Source organism: Phacochoerus africanus, chromosome 8 (genome assembly GCF_016906955.1).
Source record: "Phacochoerus africanus isolate WHEZ1 chromosome 8, ROS_Pafr_v1, whole genome shotgun sequence".
NCBI lineage: Eukaryota > Metazoa > Chordata > Mammalia > Artiodactyla > Suidae > Phacochoerus > Phacochoerus africanus.
The window spans coordinates 166,671,411-166,691,132 of NC_062551.1; the positions used below are offsets into that span (position 1 = coordinate 166,671,411).

Consider the following 19,722-nt stretch of genomic DNA (forward strand, 5'->3'; position numbering starts at 1 on the left):
GTGGTGTCCCCACTGGGGGAGGCCCAAAGGGACAGGCACCACACGCAAATGCCTTGCTGATGGTAGCTTCTCTCCTGTCCCCCACAGAATGGTGCTGTGCCCAGCGAGGCCACCAAGAGGGACCAGAACCTCAAACGGGGCAACTGGGGCAACCAGATCGAGTTTGTACTGACGAGCGTGGGCTATGCCGTGGGCCTGGGCAATGTCTGGCGCTTCCCATACCTCTGCTATCGCAACGGGGGAGGTACCCAGTGGGCACAGGGCAGGGACCTCCCACGTGGATAGAGCCCAGCCACCAGGCCCCGCCACCCCCTCCCTGGTACAAGACCCCACACCAGGCAGGCTGGCCTCTGGCCCGGATTTCCTGTGCCCCCGTCCCCAGCTTACCTACCCTTTACCTAAGGCACAGACCACCCCTGCCCCTGGCAGCCTGCTCCCTGGAGGTGAGGAGAGGTGGAGAAAAGCACCCCGCCCTCCCCGAGCTCCCCATTTCAGCAGCTCTGCTACATGATTCAGGGACATTCTGGGGTCCCAACCACCAATGTTGTGAAATTGCTTGGTTAAGCCATCAAATCCCACCCAGACATGGCGGCTCTGGGGCGTGGGTTCAGCTCAGAGCAGACGTCCTTGGGCGCCTCTGCCAAGTTCAAAGCCAGGCCATGAGCAGTGGGCTGCAGACCTAGGCTCTGGCTTCATGCGAGGCACACCCTCCTGGGGCTCAGCCAGTCGCAAAGGTTTTGCAGTCAGTTCCGTGCAGGAAGAGGGTGGGATCCCCCGGAGCCACCCCTGAGCCCGCCCTCTCCCTCCCGCCAGGCGCCTTCATGTTCCCCTACTTTATCATGCTCATCTTCTGCGGGATCCCCCTCTTCTTCATGGAGCTCTCCTTCGGCCAGTTTGCAAGTCAGGGGTGCCTGGGGGTCTGGAGGATCAGCCCCATGTTCAAAGGTGAGGCCTGGGTGGGGTGTGCACGCACGCGTGCGCGCACACACACATACACACACGCACCCCGCCTCCAGGGACCGTGCTGACTCACCCATCTGTATAAACACCGCCAGCCCCGGTGGAACCGTGGTGCTGACCCTGAGCCCCACATCAATGGCCAAGGCCATGGACACACGCTGGGATCCCTGTTTGCTTGGCCTCCACCCGTTCCTCTGACCGCGTGCTTATACACAAAGCCCTTGCCCCCCTTCCCCGCCCCGCCCAGGCCTTGACCTGGGCCCCAGGCCCCTCGGGAGGCCCCATGCCGCCTCCCGCCAGGTGTGTGAGGCTGCCCCCCGCCTCTCCTCCCGCAGGTGTGGGCTACGGCATGATGGTGGTGTCCACGTACATCGGCATCTACTACAACGTGGTCATCTGCATCGCCTTCTACTACTTCTTCTCGTCCATGACGCCCGTCCTGCCCTGGGCCTACTGCACCAACCCCTGGAACACGCCTGACTGCGCCGGCGTGCTGGACGCCTCCAACGCCACCAACGGCTCCCGGCCCCCCGGCGCGCCCGGCAACCTCTCCCACGTGCTCAACCACACCCTGCAGAGGACCAGCCCCAGCGAGGAGTACTGGAGGTGAGCCCCCCCCGCCCCCGCCCTCCCCAGCATAGGACCTGGGCTTCTGGGGAGTTCCCCTGGCACCAACCCTCAGCCCTGCCTCTCCCCAGCAGGCCACGGCTACGGCTACAGCCTGGGGAGGGTGCCAGGAACGGAGCAGGGCGGAAGGGCAGGGAGAGGTGCAAGGAGTCGGCGGCCTGGTTCAGGGATGAGGTGGACCCTCCAGAGAGCGATGGAAGCCGGGGCTGTTGAGCTGGGGCGTTGTTACGGAGGAGCAGGCGTGATCAGAGGAGGGCTGCAGCCATCAGGCCAGCGTGCAGAGGAGAGTCAGGGAACAGAGGGGTGGCGTTTTGGTGAGAAGAGCCCCATGAGTGAGGCCCTGGCTCCAGGTCCCCAGCCTGAGGGGAACCTGCTGAGATGAGAGTAACAGGTGGGGGGGTGGACTCCTGGGCTGTGAGGAGCCTAGGACAGAGCACTGGCCTCTTGTTGGAGCTCTTACAAGCATGAAGCTTAGACTTAATGCTGCAGAACAAAAGAGGCCATGCAAGGTTCCTGGCCCCAAGGTTGTCATCGAGCTGTGCTCAGGCAAAGACGGCCTGGAACCCCTGTGCCCCGTGGTGACAGAGAACAGGGTCTCGGGGCTGGCTGAAGGGAAGCTGCTGCTGGAGGTGTCTGGAACGTCTCGTCCCAGCGGGGTGGGTGTGAGGGCACAGCGGGACATCGTGGAGGAAATGCCCCATGTCCTATTGGGGAGCTCATGGGAAGGGGGCTTTGTGGGCTGGTGGGCAGGCCTCATTCATTCATTCCATCAGCATTTGCGGCGTGTGGGGTATGAATGGCCCTGAGCCTGAGGAGTTCACAGTCCCGTGGGGAGATGGGTAGCTAATGATCTTCGGGGCAGGTGCCTCGGTGCAGGTCACGTGCAGGGGTGTGGCGGGGGCGAAACGAGGTGATCAAGAAGGCGTCCCAGAGGAGGGAGGGAGGGCGATGTGGAAGGGGCGGGGAGAGACGTGATCAGGTGGGCTGAGGCCAGGAGGTGGCAAACTGGAGCTGGGGTCAGGGGCAGGTGGGACACCGAGTAATGGGGCAGAAGAGGCCAGAGGCGTCATAAAGTGCCAGCTGCCCCTGCCAGGCTAAGCGCTTAGGCTTCCTCTGCTATATGATGGAGAGCCATATACCCGAGTGGCCAAGGCCCCAGCGACACCTGAAGTCCCAGCAAGTCCATGTCCTCTCAGCCCAGGCCCAGCTCTCAGACCCTGTTCCCTGTGCCAGCCTCTCTGCTGTGCTGTAGATATTCAGAGACGGTTAAGATGTGGTCACCACCCATGGGGGTTGTGGTGGAGACGACAGAGCTGTTGCCTCCCAGTGAGGGGCGGGCAGAAGTACCTCTGGGCAGACTCAGCCCCTCGGTCATTGGGCAGATCGTTTCTTGGGCACCTGGTTGGTACCAGGCACTGGACTCAGCGTGGGGACAGAGCAGGGAGTAAGAAAGCAGACTCTGCCCTCTTGGAGCTCACATCTAATGGGAGAACTAAGCAAATAACTGCCCGGTTAGGTATTACGCTACACTTGAGGCATGGTGCGGACTGGGCCACCTGGTCTAGACTGGGAGCAAACTTTCTGGAAGCTCCCAGAAGCACAAAGCCCCACCAACACCCCTGGAGTTGCTCTAGAAGCTCTCACCCCAGGGGCTTTCTGCCAGGGATTCCCAGCCCAGTGGGGCCATTGCAGGGCAAAGCTCAGGAGATTTTATCCAGGGCAATTAGAGGGGAATTGCCCTCTAAGAAAACTGGCTTTGGGTTGGGAGACCGGCTGAACTCTGCCCCTCAGCGGAGGCTGGAGCCAGGCCTCCCAACAAGCTGCTGTCCCAGGCAGGACTCCTTCCCTGCTGGATGGCTCCCTGCTGCCCCCTCCTGGGAAGCGTGGGGAAATGAGCCTTGAGAGGGCTGCCCGGGCCGACCAACAAGGTGAGGTGAGCAAGCACCTCCATTTCTTGGGCACCTGTTTTTGTGCCAGGCACATGATCTTATATTACCCCTATTTTTCAGATTCGGAGACTGAAGCTCAGGGTTAAGGCACAGGGAGGCAATGCCGCGTCAGGATGTACGCGCCCCACTGTGCCCGCAGCCTGGTGTAAAGTAGGCCAGTGGTGGTACCCTGCAGGCGTTCCGGGCCCACACACTCCGAAGCCCCCTTTGGAAAAAGCTGCGGGATCCCATTTGAGCCGCACACAACCCTGCGAGGCTGCAAGGGAGTGTGTGCAGGTTTTACAAATATTCCCACTTTGCAAGTGAGGAAAGCAAGTCACAGCAAAGATCGATAGAGTTCCCACTGTGGCTCAGTGGGTTAAGGACCCACCCTTGTCTCTGTGAGGGTGCAGGTTTGATCCCTGGCCTCACTCAGCGGGTTAGGGAACTGGCATTGCTGCAAGCTGCAGTGTAAGTCACAGCTGTGGCTCAGATCCAGTGTGGCCCCCACTGTGACATAGGCCTCAGCGGCAGCTCTGATTCAACCCCTGGCCCAGAAACTTCTGTCTAGGGCAGGTGTGGCTGTAAAAAGAAAAGAAAAAGAAAGAAGGAAGGAAAACCTAAAGTAAAAAAAAGCTCCCAGGGTAGCTTTCTGAGCCCATGTCTGCCCTCTCAATCCTGTTTCACAGTCCTCTGTCTGACTCCAGCTAGATGGGCCCTAAGCTCAGGGCCCACCTCTTACCTCCCCAGCAGAACACCTGCTACTCGATGGGACGTGAATCCCAGCACCCATCTCCTGGTATCATCATGGTAGTTCTGGAGCCACACAGACCCCGCTCAAACCCTGCTGCTGCCACTTACCAGCTGTGTGGCCTTGGGAGGTCGCCCAAACGCTCTAAGTCTCAGCTGTTCATCCTTTAAATGGAGGTGGTTACGACATCACCCTTGTAGTCAAGATACAGCATAAATCACTAAGAACAGTGACAGGTGCTCCGTAAGCGCAGTGAGAGCCGCTGCCGTAGATGCAATGACATAGATTAGGGTGTCCTGTCCGCAAGGCGTTCACCTTTGGGGAAATGGAAAAATAATGCAGAATAATTGCAGAGATGTTCCCGGAGAGCCAACGTGTAAATGTGTGGGGCTCCAAAAGCTCTCAGCTCAGTGGTTTGGTCGCAGAAGCTCATGGTTCAAAATCCAAACACCAAATATGATGCCACAAAAGGAAAGGCAGCGAGTTCATGACTAGTTAGTCCCAGACGAGCCGCCTAAACTCTTTAAGCCCGCGTATTGTAATGCTGGACTCTTGCAATCAAAACAAATATGAAGCACTACAAGGTCCATGAATATGATTAGACAACATTTTTACACGTCTTTTGAACAAGAAATAAGACTGCTGCGAATTTACCGTGAATGCGGGTGCTTGAAAGTCAAGTGGCTCTCAGCTGTAGCAGTAGGACTCAGCGGCATCCTGGAAGGCAGAGCCTCCCAACGCGGTGTGCCCCAAATCGTATGCCAACCGGGTGGAGCCTGGGCAGCTCAGAATCCCCAGCCCAGCTACCTTCAGCTTTTCGTGACCTTGTCTCTTTGCCCCTAGGAGCCAAAAATAGTTTTTGTCTGTGTGCGGTGAGAAGGGAAAAAGATTAGAAAGCCAAGCCCTGCGTCAGGGGTCCAGGAGCCTCTCCTCGGGGTCCTCCCAGCTCCTGATGTTCTCTCTCGCTTTATCTTTGGCTCCTCCGTGGGCTCAGAGCCTGGAAATGCTCTAGCCCGGGGCCTGGCCCTGATGCCTGTTGAGGGACTCGAAGCAGTGGCAGGAGTTGAGTAGGAGCGGGATGTGTTGGACCGCGCCCTCTGCAGGTCACCATGTGAAAGGCAGCCTGGGGGACGCCCTGGAGCAGAGGAAACAGCGTGCTTGCAAGTCGAGCCGTCAGACAGGCTGGCCAAGCAAACACCAAAGCCCAGGCCTGGCACCATGGTCCCATGAGGGGTCGGAGAGACAACTCATCACCAGGTATTAAACATGTTATCATGAGGTTCAAGAACTGATTTGAAAAAAAAGGTGAGAATAGCTAAGAATGGTAAAGGACAGTCTGTAAACTCTGCTGAAGGAAGGGAGCCTGTATTTGCCCAAAGTTATCTACGAATTGTCCTGGGTCGGTGTTATGATGCCCATTTGACGGATGAGGAAACTGAGCTTGTCTCCTGCTCATCCCTCCCGCCCTGGACAATTCCAGCAACCAAACTAGCTCCCTCCAAGTTCTTCCCTTTAGACTTCCCCGTCGGCTTTCCACAACATTTATTTGTCCGTTCATTCATTCGACAACTCTTGAGCACTGCTCTGTGCCAGGCACTGGGCAACAGTGAGCAAATCAGGCAGAGACCCTGTGGCACCACGGGATCGGCAGCGTCTTGGCAGCCGCTGCGACTCAGGTTCGATCCCTGGCCTGGGACAGTGGGTTAGGGATGCAGTGTTGCCGCAGCTGTGGCTTAGGTTGTGACTGTAGCTCCGATCTGATTCCTGGCCTGGGAACTCTGAATGCTGTGGGACAGCCCAAAATGACAGCAAACAAACAAATCCTTCCTTCCTAGAGGACAGATGACAAACTAAATAGTAAAATGTACGGGAAGACAGAGGGAGGCGTGTGCTGTGGAGGAAAATTCAGCAAAGAAGGGGAAAGGCATGCCGGGCTGTGGCCGAGGCTGCAGTTTTTTTTTTTGTCTTTTTTTTGTTGTTGTTGTTGTTGTTGTTGCTATTTCTTGGGCCGCTCCCGAGGCATATGGAGGTTCCCAGGCTAGGGGTCGAATCAGAGCTGCAGCCACCGGCCTACGCCAGAGCCACAGCAACTCGGGATCTGAGCCTCGTCTGCAACCTACACCACAGCTCACGGCAACGCCGGATTGTTAACCCACTGAGCGAGGGCAGGGACCGAACCCGCAACCTCATGGTTCCTAGTCGGATTCGTTAACCACTCGGGGCTGCAGTTTTAATCAGGGTAACCAGGGGGTCCTGTTATGGCTCAGCAGGTTAAGAACCCCACATAGTGTCTGTGAGGACGCGGGTTCGATCCCTGGGCTCGTTCAGTGGATGAAGGATCTGTCATTGGCGCAAGCTGCGGGGTAGGTCACAGACACGTCTTGGACCTGGTATTGCTGTGGCTGTGGTATAGGCCTCAGCTGCAGTTCCAATTTGACCCCTAGTCCAGAAACTTCCATATGCCACAGGTGCAGCCCTAGGGGGAAAAAAAAGAGGATAGCCAGAGAAGGCCCCTTTGCCAGAGGACACGTGAGAGAAGACCCGAAGGAAGCGAGGAGGGAGGGAGCCATGTTGACAAGCCAGCTGTGTAACCCGCGGGGCCCAGTGCAAAGTGAAAAGATGGGCCCCCTTGTTCAAATGTATTAAGAATTTCAGAAAGGAGTTCCTGTCGTGGTGCAGTGGTTAATGAATCCGACTAGGAACCATGAGGTTGCGGGTTCCATCCCTGGCCTTGCTCAGTGGGTTAAGGATCCGGCGTTGCCGTAAGCTATGGTGTAGGTCGCAGACGCAGCTCGGATCCTGTGTTGCTGTGGCTCTAGCATAGGCCGGTGGCTACAGCTCCGATTCGACCCCTAGCCTGGGAACCTCCATATGCCATAGGTGCGGCCCTAGAAAAGACAAAAAAAAAAAAAAAAGAATTTCGAGACGGCAATGGCAGGGCATTAAATCAAGCATGAGGCTCTTCTAAGCGTGGGGCCCTGTGTGTCTGCACAGGTCTCACACCCATGTGGACAGGTAGATATTCAGGGAAAGAGTGCTCCAGACAGGGCCTTGGCCCATTCTGTCTCCAGTCAGGAGCCCGGCGCAGCTGGAGTAGTGAGCAAGCGGGTGGTGGGGGGGAACAGGAGGAGAGAAGATTCGAGAGATGGCAGGTAGGCAGGTAGAGGGTTCATGGATCTCAGAGGGCTTTATAGCCACTGCACACATTTTGGTTTTTCCATGGCAAGAGATGGGAGCCCCTGCAAGGTTTTGAGCAGAGGAGAGACCCTGAGAGTGCTCTTATAAACACCTTCTAGGAGTTCCTGTTGTAGCTCAACAGGTTACAAACCTGACTAGCATCCATGAGGATTCAGGTTCGATCCCTGGCCTCGCCCAGTGAGTTAGGGATCTGGCGTTACCACAAGCTGCGGTGTAGCTTGCAGACATGGCTCAGATCTGGTGTGGCTGTATCTGTGGCGTAGGCTGGCAGCTGCAGCTCCAATTTGACCCGTAGCCTGGGAGCCTCCGTAGGCCATGGGTGCAGCCCTAAAATGACCAAAAAAAAAAAAAAGAAAAAACCCCTTCCAGAAGTTTCTCAGGATAAAATGCAAATTTCTCAGCTGTGACATCGCAGCCTCGCAGCTTCGCTTGGTCTGGTCCCTTCCCATCCTCCGCCTCTATTCTCCTCCCCTTCGCCTGCAGTTTTGCAGCTGGGCTTGTCAACAAGGCTCCCTCCCCTTCCTGAGCTACCAACATGCCCAGGTGCTGGGTGTGCTGGTTCCTGACCCCTGTCCTGCTGCCTGCTGTTCCCTCAGCTTGGCATCTGCTTCCACTCCTCTTCACCCACGCCTCTTCCACTCCTCTTCCACTCCACTTCTTGCCCACGCCTCAAACGTTGGCTCAAGCTGCACATCTTCCAGGAAGGCTTCCGGGGTGTTGATCCCCATGGGGTTGAGACATTCTTCCTGGCAGTGCCCGCGATGCCTGATCCAGGTCTATGTGCCCAGCATCTAGCAAAGGCCTGGCGCATAAATGTCCATTGATTGAAATAACACAGCTGGCATGGCAAAGGGCACCAGATAGAGGCCTTCATACGTAGGGGAGGAATTCAGGTTGAAGTCTAGGCCCGTGTGCTCCGGCGGCTCTATCCTTCCTCGGTGCTCCGCTGCCTCCCACTGTGCACTAGAACTGGGGGCCTAGTGCGGGTGAAAAGGTCACAGAGGGCTTCCTGGAGGAGGTGACACCATACAGGGAGCGTCTGGTCTGCAGGAGAGATACGCACCCGCAAGGGCCTGCGCTGGGTCTGAGAAGCCGCAGGGAAACCTCCACCCCCAGGCGCTGAGGAGGCTGGTCCAGGCCCTGGGTGTGGCCTCCAGGCGTCCGCGGCAAGGGGCGGGCTCCCCCGGGGGCAGCTGGGCAGATCCGGGTGGGGGCCTCTCACGCTGCTGGCCCCTCGTGAGGAAGGAGGGCGCTCCAGGCTGGGCCCCGGGCCTTGGGAGTCGTTGCCGGGTGGCGGGGCCGGCCCTCCCTGAGGTGTCCCCTTCCCCAGGCTCTATGTGCTGAAGCTGTCCGATGACATCGGGAACTTCGGGGAGGTGCGACTGCCCCTCCTTGGCTGCCTGGCTGTCTCCTGGGTGGTCGTCTTCCTCTGCCTCATCCGAGGGGTCAAGTCTTCAGGGAAAGTAAGTACCCCTCCCCCAGCAGGGTCTCTGCCCACCCAGAAGGGTCCTGCCTGTCCTCCCTGGGTTTCGGGCTGGGGGGTGTGACGAAAGTCCTGGAAGGGGCAGAGGACCAGAGGGCCAGCGGTGGCTGGGGAAGCAGGTGGGTGGCGGGGGGGGGGGGGGGGGGGGGGGGGGGAGGCGGAGGGGCGGGGCGGGGGGCGGGACCCGTGAGCGGGGGAGCCCAGAGGATCGCAGCGGGGCCCCTCCCGCACTAGGTGGTGTATTTCACGGCCACGTTTCCCTACGTGGTGCTGACCATCCTGTTCGTCCGCGGGGTGACCCTGGAAGGAGCCTTCACGGGCATCATGTACTACCTGACCCCACAGTGGGACAAGATCTTGGAGGCCAAGGTGGGATGCGGATGGAGGCTGACCCAGGAGGGCCGGGCCGGGCCGGGCCGGGGCGGGGCGGGGCGGGGAGGCGCCGGCCTCTGACCACAGCTCCGGGCCGCCCCATCCCTCCGGCAGGTGTGGGGAGATGCCGCCTCCCAGATCTTTTACTCGCTGGGCTGCGCCTGGGGCGGCCTCATCACCATGGCTTCGTACAACAAGTTCCACAACAACTGTTACCGGTGAGACCCTCTCCGCCCGCCCCCCCGGGGCGGTCCCCTGTTCCTGCCCGCCCCCGACCCATCAGGACCCTCCCTCTGCAGCGCTGAGTCTGGATCCACTCATTGGAGAAACAGAGAGAGACGCTTTGGCGAAAGGGAGACGGGGTGGGGGCAGTGATGGCCCAGGGGTCTGTAGGACTCAGGAGCCTTGGGGCCACTGAAAGAGGCCCAGAGCAGACCAGAAAAGAGACTGGGGTCAGTGCTTACCGAGGGGCAGAGGGTTAAGGATCTGGCGTCGCTGTAGCTGTAGCTCGGATGTGATCCTTGGCCCGGGAGCTTTCTTATGCCATGGGTGCAGCCAAAAAAAAAGAAAAAGAAAAAAGAGCGTTTGGAGGCACCTGTGTTCCTAGGACTTTCTGCCTCCAAGTCTTTGGGCCCAAATAAGGCAGCGAGAAGGAAGCTGTGTGTCCTGAAGGCTGCCTGTCACCTCCCCATCAGGGACAGTGTCATCATTAGCATCACTAACTGCGCCACCAGCGTCTACGCGGGCTTCGTCATCTTCTCCATCCTGGGCTTCATGGCCAATCACCTGGGAGTGGACGTGTCCCGTGTGGCAGACCACGGCCCTGGCCTGGCCTTCGTTGCGTACCCTGAGGCCCTCACACTGTTGCCCATCTCGCCGCTCTGGTCCCTGCTCTTCTTCTTCATGCTCATCCTGCTGGGGCTGGGCACGCAGGTACGAGGTGCGGGACGGGGGGCTGGGGCTGGGGGAGGACGGGGGGCAGGGGCCAAGGTCAGGCCCCTGCTCTGACGGCCGCATCCTGCAGTTCTGCCTCCTGGAGACGCTGGTCACGGCCATTGTGGATGAAGTAGGGAATGAGTGGATCCTGCAGAAAAAGACTTACGTGACCTTGGGCGTGGCTGTGGCTGGCTTCCTGCTGGGCATCCCCCTCACGAGCCAGGTAAGGACGGAGTTGCCAGGATGTGGGGGGGATCACAGGTGGGGGAGCGTCGTCTCGGGCGCCCCCACCTCAGCTGCGCGCTGGCCCGTAGGCAGGTATCTACTGGCTGCTGCTGATGGACAACTACGCGGCCAGCTTCTCCTTGGTCGTCATCTCCTGCATCATGTGTGTGTCCATCATGTACATTTACGGTAAGTGCCCAACGCTTCCGGGGCCGCCTGTGTCCCAGCCCCTGGCCACCCCTGCTGCCCAGCAGGCCTGCTGACCTCCTTCTCCCCAGGGCACCGGAACTACTTCCACGACATCCAGATGATGCTGGGATTCCCGCCACCCCTCTTCTTCCAGATCTGCTGGCGCTTCGTCTCTCCAGCCATCATCTTTGTAAGTCGCTTGGCGCTCCCTCCACTCCCCTGCAGCCCCACGGCAAGGGCCCTTCTCTTGGGAACCAGGGAAGGGAGAGCAGGAGCCCTCTCTGGCCAGAACGCCCCGTGGGGGCTTCACACCCAAAACCCTGGCCATTGGGGGTCTGAGCCGAGTTACGTAGAGTCAGATAGCTATGTGAGGACTCGGAGCCACCCCGGCGCCCTGGCCTCAGGTTAGGAAGGGAGCACGGGCCCCCTGCTTGACTGAAGACAGTGCCCAGCCTCGGAAGGGAACGGCAGGCTGGCAGCAGCTGAGAGCCAGCCTCCCTCCCTGGTGTTCCCGCCCGGCGTCCCCAGAGGAGCCTCAGGAACCATCACGAGTGTTGGTGTCCGGCTCTGTCGGCTTCACTGAGCTCCTGTCTCCCTTCCCTCGTAGCCGAGGTGCTTGGAGCGCTCGGGGTATGCGGTGTGAACGCATGTTCCAGAAGCAGGTTGTACAAGTTGGACGATAGCTCAGTATCAGGGGCACCCTGCTCAGCCTTCAGGCACTGGGGTGGGCTGGCTTGGGAGGGGGAAGCTCTGGGTTTCCACCAACATTCCACACCTGGGAGACCCCCATGAGGGAGCTGGATTGGTAGAGGGAACCCCCACCTTGGCCAGGAACCGTGTATTAACCCGCGTCATGGAATGCTCCAAGGTATTGTCATTAGCCCCACTTTACAGATGAGGAAACTGAGGCACAGAGGTGTAAAGTAATTGACCCGAGGTTACATGGCTGCTAAGAGGCAGGGCCCTTGTGCAAAGCAGGTAGACTGATCTGGAGCCTGCGTGCTGGGCCTGTGCTACTAGAAACAAGAGCAGGAGGACTGGTCCACGGACTACAACCTCTCTGATTTTGCCCCTTTTTGCTCAGGGTGAGAATTGGGGTGGGAGGGGTAGGGGGCAAAAGGGGCTCGTTAGTGCAACGGTCCCTCCACAGAGAAGAGACAGGGCCTCTCCAAGTGACAGAGGGGTCAGCCCGTCGCCAGGGCAGTGTCCAGAGTCTTGCCCCCGCCATGCCAGCTCCTCTCTGGCACAGGGAGCTCAGCACCGGATTTCCACTTTGGCTCATGTTTCTGAAAAAAAGTCCCCTGCGGGCTGAGGCTTCCATCACATGGGGTGTGGGATCTTCCCGAGCCTGGAACGGGCACCAGCTCTGGCCACTGGCCCAGCTTTGAAACAGGAGGAGCGGAAGTCTCCTGTAAGTGGTGGGAGGCGGGGGAGGGCAGGCGCTGTGCCCACCGAGGGTTGTGGCTCTGGCCCAGGACCCGCCCCACGGGAGCTCATCTTCCACGGCTCCCAGGAGGCTGCCGCCCTTGAGGGGAAACCCAGGGCACCGCCGAGGCAGGGCAGGAGGCAGGAAGGGGACTGGGTCCAGTGTTTCCACCAGATTCAGGCAAATCGGGCAGCACCCTCTCTGTGCTCAGAAAGCCAGGCTGGAGTCACCTTCAGGTAAGAATGCCAGGCTCTGTGGACACGTGTTTCTGGGCTGTTCTGTCTTCCTTGGGGGCCTTACTTCTTGATATTTCTGAAAAGGTCTTTTTGATCAACTCCGTCCCTCTATCAGCTCAAATAAGAAATTTGTCCACACCTTAGGTCAGGACCTAGTTCCATGCAGGAAACGTGCTATAAACTCCTCTATGTGCAGCATCCCAGAAGGGCTCCCCTCTCTTCCCGGGGCGGATGTGGGTCTTGCCTTCCAGAATTTGGTCCCTGGGAAGGCTGGGGGGGCCTGAACTCCAGAACGCAGCTGAGGGCTCCGGAGGTGGATGCTGAGCCTGCCGCTGGCTTCCTCAGGCTCTCCAGGTGGCCCACGAACCACCCGCCCATCTTTTCTTTCTTTTTACGGCCGCATCTATGGCACAGGGATGTTCCCAGGCTAGGGGTCGAATTGGAGCTGCAGGTGAGACCTACGCCACAGCCACAGCAACGCCGGATCCTTAACCCACCGAAAGAAGCCAGGGATCAAACCCACATCCTCACAGAGATAACGTTGGCCCCTTAACCCGCTGAGCCCCAGTGGGAACTCTGCACCTGCCCGTCCTTCTGCTTCCTTTAGTTTTTGTTTTCGTGGTTGCCACCCCAGGCTTTGTTCTCCATCTCCCTGTCTCTTTCCAAAGTGGTCCTAGAGCGTCTGCAGCCTGACACTCACCATGTCCAGCCTCTGGAGCCTCCACGGCCGGAGGCCCGGCAGGACTCTGCCCTTCCCTCTCCCCCATCCCTCCCCCCACCCCTTCCCCCACGTAGCGTCAGTTCAGATCAGCAAACGAGATTGTGCCAGGATCCGTGCTGCAGACCCAGAGTGGATGCAGTGCCAGGAGCTCCAGGTCTGTGGGAAGCCTTCAAAACATGCTTAGTCGATGGCAAATGCCACTGAAGGCCTTTCAGGAAGAGGAGACAGGACGTCAGGAGAGGCTTCTTGAGGGAGGTGGCCTTGGCGTAGGGCTCGACAGAGGGAGATGCCGGGGAGGACCCTCCGTAGTAAAAGGGAACAGGGGGGAAACGCTGAGTGTGGTTGAGGAGTTGAGACAGGGTGACGTGGCCGGAAAGAGAAGCGGAGGTCTCAGCGTGAGGCGGAGAAGGCCCCCAAGGCCAGGGGGCCACTTCGGCAGGCAGTGGGCGGCCACTGTGAGTCTTGGAGCAGAACCGACGGTCCCAAGGCCGCAGCCGCCCAACGCTTTCCTGGCTGGTTCGGGATTGTGCAGAAGACAGACCCCTCCCCTTCCACGGCGCCCCCTGCCCGCCATACCCCGGACTCAGTCCCGTCGGGCTGCTTCTGCTCCCCACGCAGAGGGGCTGATGGCTCTTACGTGGCCTCTGCCCTCCCCCAGATGCCTCTTTCTAGTTTGGAGGGAAAGGGAGGGGTGCCGCTGGGAAGCCGGAGGTCTGGGTGGGGCTGGGCAGGACTCACGCCCACTCCCGTCCCGCCCGCTCCGCAGTTCATTCTCATCTTCTCGGTGATCCAGTACCGGCCAATCACCTACAACCACTACGAGTATCCAGGCTGGGCCGTGACCATCGGCTTCCTCATGGCCCTGTCCTCGGTCCTCTGCATCCCACTCTACGCCCTGTTCCAGCTCTGCCGCACAGATGGGGACACCCTCCTCCAGGTGAGGGTGGGGCAGGGGCTGCCCGGTGGAAGAGGAGGGGGCGGGTGGCCGGGGCTTCAGGGCTCCCATCGCCTGCCGAGCCCCGCCCACCCCCACCCACGCCTCCCTCTCCTGCAGCGTTTGAAAAATGCCACAAAGCCAAGCCGAGACTGGGGCCCCGCCCTCCTGGAGCACCGAATTGGGCGCTATGCCCCCGCCCTCCCGCCCTCTCCTGAAGACGGCCTAGAGGTCCAGCCGCTGCACCCGGACAAGGCCCAGATCCCCATGGTGGGCAGTAATGGCTCGAGCCGTCTGCAGGACTCCCGGATATGAGTGCAGCCGCGGGGGGGAGTGCCCCACCCCCGCCCCGAGCTCCCACCACAGAGACTGGGGAGCGGTGGACAGGTGTCACCGCCTGCCCCCACCACGCCCTGGCCAGGGCGGCTCCCGTCACCTTGGCCACCACTGCTCGCGCGGTCACTCGTGCTCGTGTCCCTAGTGTTTACAGGTCCTATGGATGCCAAGATGGCAGCTGGGGGATGTGGGTGATGGAGGGGTCTGCTGCGGGGCCCAAAGCACTTTGGAGGCGGGGGGGGGGGGGGGGGGGGGGGCCGGGGGGGGGGGCGGCCTCAGGCCAGGTCCCCAGAGGCCTGCTGGGCTTTTCATGGCCTCCGATGCCCCCACACTTTGCCCTGAGCTGAGGTTCTGGGAGGGCCCCCTACCTGTCCCTCACCCTGGGCCTGCGGCCACCTGACCAGTGTTCCTGCCCTCGGAACAGACCCCAGCCTCTGCCCAGGCACATTTGGATTTTCCCACCTGGAGGCAGGGTGAGGGGCTAGGGGGCTGTGCAGTGTTACATGTCAGGCTGTGCTGCCAGCCCTGTTTGTCTGCGTAATTATTTTTGTAAAACTCGTATTATCTGTGGTTGCCACCTCCTCGCCCCTGGCCTCGGACCCAGTCTGTCTTCCAGGCCTGCCTGCACCTCACTCGGCTGCTCTGGGGTCTCCGTGTCCCCTCCTAGCACTGGCTGGCGGAGGCCTGTGACCCAACAGCCTGCCCAAAGAACTAGTTTCTGGGGAGCGGGGGTGCGGGTAGGGTGATGCTCGGCAGGAGGTTTAAGCCCAGAGCCCTGGGGAAGGGGACACCCTACACGACAACCCCTTGCCCTCCCTCCACCAGGCTGGAGGCCCAGTCTTCCCAAACTGGGCTGCCCTTGTTCATGTGCCAAATGGCCCCGGCCCGCGTGCCCCGCCCCCGTCTCTGGAGCCACAGCTCCTTCCCCTGAGCCCTGCCGTGTCCGTTCAGCCATCCTCTGTGCCCCTCCGTGCAGTGACAGCCCCAGAAGAGCCGCCTCTAATCCTCCGTAGCAATAACGGTGCGCTGCCCACCCCTGCCCATCCGTGCACCACTAGGATTTTAAAGTCCATAGATTTTAATGAAATTTCTATTCCTGTCTCCGAGCTGCTGCTGTGCTTTGTCTGGGTCCCCTGTGGGGACAAGAGGCAGGGCAGGGATGAGACCTCTTCCTGCCAGGCCTTTGAGGGAAGCCTGGGAGGCCAGAGGCCAGAGGCTGTGAGGAGCAGGAACCAGACACCAGGAACCAGCGAGGGGCTGGAGTGAGGGCCAGATGGACAGACAGCCATGGAATCCAAGGCGAGATCTGACGTAGGCTGGGCCACGGCAGCTGGGAGGTGGCGGGAGCAGACGGGGTGCGCGCCCGCGGAAGCTGTGGCCTACGTCATGACCGGCCCTTCAGGTTGGGGCCTGGGGCGCCCCACTGGACACTGGAGTGGAAGCGGGCCTTTTCCTAGGGCTGCACCGCAGCTTCCGTCCCCAGCGGCAGGTGGCGGCCGGGCCTCGAGGTTTGGGGCAGCGCTCCAGAGGAGGAGCAGGCCAGCAGCCCTGGAGAGGCCTGGCCCAGACTTCAGCAGCCCCATGGAGGCAAGTCAGGGGTCTGAGCCCCTGGCTGGAGGACCCCAAGGGCCACCGCCTGAACAGGAGGGAGGAGCTGTGAGGGGGCTGTGGCCTGACCCTTTGCCGGCCCCGTGCGGCCACCCGTCTGCTCTGGTTTACCTGTGGCTGGGGGAGACCCAGCAAGGCTGCAGAGGTGCCTGCAGCTCCTGTTGCATGGCGGCCTTGTGTTCCTTTAGCTCTGGGGGAGAGGTCTGTCTGAGACCCAGGGCCCAGCTCTTCCAGGATGTGTGTACAGGGGTGGGGCGGGGACAGGAGGCTGGGCGCTCTGGGGTCTGCTCAGGGGCCTCACCTGCCAGGGTGGGCTGTAGGGTTGCCTCGGAGGGCTGGGGTGCCCCTGTGTACTCCTCTTCCAGGCAGCGCTGCGGAGAGAGCTGGTTCAGGACCCGGCCTCACCTCAGGGATGGGATGGGGCAGGAGGCCCAGGTCAAGATGCTGAGCATGGAGCCCAGAAGCCAGTTCATGCTGCCTCCTCATCCTGACCACAGGAGGGCACCCCTGAGGGGAGTGCCAGCCTTCCCGAAGAGCTGAGCTTGGCAAGGTGGTGGCAGGCCTGAACCCAGCCTTGGGGAAAGGAAGGAGGCAGAACACCAGGGGCAGATCCTTGCAGGTGAATCTAAAAGGGCTGACCCCGCCCTCCCGGGTTCAACCAGAATCCTGGCCTTCCGGATTCACACACACAGCAAGTGCGCATCCGTGAGAAAGGGACACAGGGCTCACACGACCTTTGCATGCACACGCGCCCACACACAGACACACGTGTCTGCAGCTCTCACGCACCAGGTGAGAGATGGGTGTGTCTACCTTCAGCAGAAAGGCTGTGGGAGCGGGGAGGCCCGGGGCTGCCACTCACCTGCAGGGTGGGAATCTCCCTCTCCAACGTGCGACACTCCTCCTCCAGGAGGGCCCTGGGACACGGCGGTGTGGCACCCAAAGCAGCGCTGTAGGCCTGGGTCTCAGCGGAGTCCTCCCCAAGTCCCTACCTCCAGCCTCACCAGGAGCCCCCTGCAGGCCCTCCTTTCTCAGTCCACCTCACCCTCTGCTGCCCGAGAGTGGCCCCAGCCCAGCCTGGCACCTGCCAGCCTCCTCTTGGGCAGGATGCGTCCTCTTCTTGCCTCCCTCCCAGCGCCCACCCCAGGGTCACCATTCTCTCTTCTGCATGACTGTATCGGACCTGGAGGTCCTCCTGCTCCATTCTCTCTTCATCACGGCCCTTCCCCTGCTTAAAAACTCTTCTGCGGTCCAGCTCTCCCCCACCCCCCAGAACAAAAGTCCTCAGGCCAAGGCCCCAGCTGGCACCCATACTTGGCTACTTCCTGGCAGCAAGCCTCCCCAGCCCCGCAGCAACCTGGCCTTTGGGCCTCTCAGCCCTACACACCTGGGTCTCCCCAGCGGGTTTGCTGCCTCCCTTCTTCTCTCACCGGCCCAGCCCAGCGCGGGCCCCCATCCTCAGTCCCACCCTCCCTGTGTCCGCCCCCACCACACACGCTCAGGGCCCTCACCGCAGGTGGCCGGCAACCTCGTCGATGTGGGACACGTCGAGTTGGTCCTTAATGATGCTGAGGTCCCTGTGACAGCTGCCGGCAGGTGAAGTCAACGTCACCCTTCCATGTTGCTTCACCTCAGGCTTTTAGGACACAAAGGCCGTTTCTCCTAGACAGTTGTGCGCCTTTTCTCACAAAAGCAAAAGTAACATTGCACGAGAAGGAGGCATTCTGGAGCCTGGGTTGCGAATGGGCTCTGCTCTGCCGCCCTTCACTCCGTGTGAGCTTGGGCAAATCAATCATGCTTTCTGAGTTTTAGTTTCCTCATCTGCAAAATGGGGGCATCACCTCCTTCGTAGAGATGTGTAAGAATTAGAAATAAGTTGCTGCCGTTTACGGATGAACATGCTCCCGCCTGTCTATCTCATTCAATCTCTAGCCCAGCCGCCTGCTTCTATTCTCCAGGCCTGAGAAACAACCCATGACTGGATGCAGGTTTTCTTTCCATCCATATCTGTGTAGAGTGCTCCCTCTTCCTGCAAAGCGCTTCTCTCTGCTCCTCATACTCTAAGACCCAGATCAAACCAAGCTTCCAGGCCTGGCACGTGTCTCCTGGGCTTCTGCAGCCCTCGTGTGCTGATCCCTGCCACAAGTGCCTGTAGAAGTGTCCAGCCCCAGACCAGGAGCCAGGTGCGACCCTCCATGTGGCCAGGGGAGACCCACCCGTTAGCTGGGGTCCTCTGCCAGCAGGGACAGGTCCCTCCTTCCCAAGCACCTTACCCGGGTTCGCCAGCTTTCATCTGCAATCTCTTCTGTTCTGGCACATCACACCTGGGCTCCTCCAAAGCAAAGCGCAGGACCCTGGGGCTATACTGGACCCAGGCCTGGGTCTGGTCCCTGCAGAAGGTGCACACGAAGTAGAGTCAGGGACTCCTTCCAGGGAATCGCAGGAAAGGCGACCCCCGCTGGCCCATGTGAGTTTTAGGGACAGGGCCCCGCCCCAGGCCTCAGGCTCCTACCTGCCCTCACAGATGGCCTTCTGGCGGAGACCCTGGAGCAGCTGCCGTAGTTCCTGGCGCACGAGGTCTCTTAGGAGGGGCGGTGGTGCCAGGAGGGAGGAGGGGTCAGAGGTGGGGCAGGAGCCAGGCGCTTGGGAGGACCGAGCCTCTAGGAGCAGTGATCGTAGCATCACCACCTGCAAGAAGAGCCGGGACACCTTGCAACTGAGGAGGGAAAGGAGGGGAGTAACGGGAGCTGGGGGAGTGAGGGGCAGCGCAGCGTTAAACTGGAGAGGGGGATGGGCGGACGGTGAGATCCGACAAGCTCTCGAGAGTTACCAGGCAGGACCAGGCACCCAGAGGAGGTGGGGAAATCATCCCAGTGGTGGAACAGGACTGGAGCGGGGCCCACCTTCCCACGCCCCACCTCTGCCCGCAGCTCCAGGCTCAGGTCCACCGTCGTCTCCCCTAGAATCCTCTTCACTTCGGGCCGCTCCGGGAGCGGAACGTGCTCCTCCACCAGCTCCCAGAGCGACAGGTAGTTCCCAGGCATGGCCCGCCCGCGCCCCGGTGCGCCCCGATGCGGGTCAGCAGGTCGGAGCGCCGGGGGCGGGTGGACCTGGGTCGCCCCAGGTCGGGCACTCCCGCTCACGCCCAGCCCCTTCCGGGTTTCACAGGCCACGCCCCCAGCCTGGCGCTCGGGCCGGCCTCCCTCAAGCCCCACCGCGTTCCGCCGCCCGTCCCCACGGCTAGAACTGGCCAGCCCAGAAGCCACCGGCCTCTGGCTCTGTCTCGTCCCCCCGGCTCTTGGCTGACGCTCAGGGTCCGCAGTTTCTGGTCGCGGCCCGAGGAGCCAGGCGGCCGGACCGGGGCCCTAGCCCCGCCCCTCCCGCGCGGCCGTCACCCGGGAAACGGGGCCCTGCTCCGCCCCCAAGTCCCGCCCCCGCCCCTTTCAGGGCGGTGCCGGCTCTTCAAGCCCAACCCACCGCGGTGGTAGGTGGTTTTGGAGTCAACCAGCCGCCCCGCCCTGACCCCGCGTTCCTTCCATCCCTGGGCGCCTTTCGCTTTCAGGGCAGGTGAAAGCACTGAGAAATCTGAGCCCACGGGGTGATTACTTCTTTGGCTCTTCTGGCCGCGAGGCAGCGACAGCGTAAACTTTCCCCCTTCCAGCTGGCGGACTAGCGAAGCGCTGTTCTTGGAGGAACAGGACGGCCCGGCCGGACCGCTAGGTTGAGCCAGGCCTCCTCCCACCACACACGCAGGGCCTGGGTTTAGGGATCCAGATCCCCATCCCCCAAGAG

The 19,722-nt window shown here is 60.8% G+C and overlaps 2 protein-coding genes across 18 annotated transcripts in view; one reads left to right on the plus strand and one right to left on the minus strand.

The window, feature by feature from the left end:
* The window catches only part of SLC6A9 (solute carrier family 6 member 9), a 32,107-nt gene extending 17,556 nt beyond the window's left edge, over positions 1-14,551 (plus strand). For 8 of the 15 annotated variants that reach the window (XM_047789334.1, XM_047789336.1, XM_047789335.1 and 5 more), the window contains 12 exons: positions 88-244; positions 814-945; positions 1,296-1,566; positions 8,795-8,927; positions 9,182-9,316; positions 9,434-9,537; positions 10,015-10,252; positions 10,344-10,478; positions 10,570-10,669; positions 10,759-10,859; positions 13,819-13,989; positions 14,107-14,551. In XM_047789334.1, the coding sequence (XP_047645290.1) occupies positions 88-244; positions 814-945; positions 1,296-1,566; positions 8,795-8,927; positions 9,182-9,316; positions 9,434-9,537; positions 10,015-10,252; positions 10,344-10,478; positions 10,570-10,669; positions 10,759-10,859; positions 13,819-13,989; positions 14,107-14,301 (1,872 nt within the window). In that variant the 3' untranslated portion in view covers positions 14,302-14,551. Of the gene's footprint in view, positions 1-87; positions 245-813; positions 946-1,295; positions 1,567-8,794; positions 8,928-9,181; positions 9,317-9,433; positions 9,538-10,014; positions 10,253-10,343; positions 10,479-10,569; positions 10,670-10,758; positions 10,860-11,276; positions 12,778-13,818; positions 13,990-14,106 lie in introns of those variants that run through there. The other 7 variants (XM_047789339.1, XM_047789341.1, XM_047789330.1 and 4 more) reach the window with 3 other exon arrangements.
* An 831-nt stretch (positions 14,552-15,382) lies between these two features.
* Positions 15,383-19,306, minus strand: CCDC24 (coiled-coil domain containing 24). 3 transcript variants are annotated; one of them, XM_047789348.1, is made up of 8 exons: positions 18,849-19,304; positions 18,443-18,618; positions 18,204-18,320; positions 17,442-17,516; positions 16,793-16,847; positions 16,232-16,301; positions 16,042-16,120; positions 15,383-15,958 (listed from the first exon to the last, which is right to left on the minus strand). In XM_047789348.1, exons 1-8 carry the CDS (start codon positions 18,972-18,974, stop codon positions 15,721-15,723), a joined length of 936 nt encoding a protein of 311 aa, XP_047645304.1. In that variant the 5' UTR covers positions 18,975-19,304; the 3' UTR covers positions 15,383-15,720. The 3 variants fall into 3 exon arrangements, with proteins under 3 accessions (XP_047645304.1, XP_047645303.1, XP_047645302.1); XM_047789347.1 differs by having other exon boundaries at positions 16,793-16,880; XM_047789346.1 differs by having other exon boundaries at positions 15,753-15,958; positions 16,232-16,503; positions 16,793-16,880; positions 18,849-19,306.
* Between the last annotated feature and the right edge of the window lie 416 nt (positions 19,307-19,722).

Bases quoted from the DNA above. Each gene is read 5' to 3' on its own strand.
- CCDC24 (XM_047789346.1), bottom strand. From the start codon at position 18,974: ATGCCTGGGAACTACCTGTCGCTCTGGGAGCTGGTGGAGGAGCACGTT. The intron at 18,321-18,442 runs GTAGGAGCCTGA...CACCTTCTGCAG, and splicing joins AAGGCCATCTGTGAGGGCAG to GGACCAGACCCAGGCCTGGG. The intron at 16,121-16,231 runs GTGAGGCCCCTG...CCTCTCCCCCAG, and splicing joins CCTACAGCCCACCCTGGCAG to AGCTAAAGGAACACAAGGCC.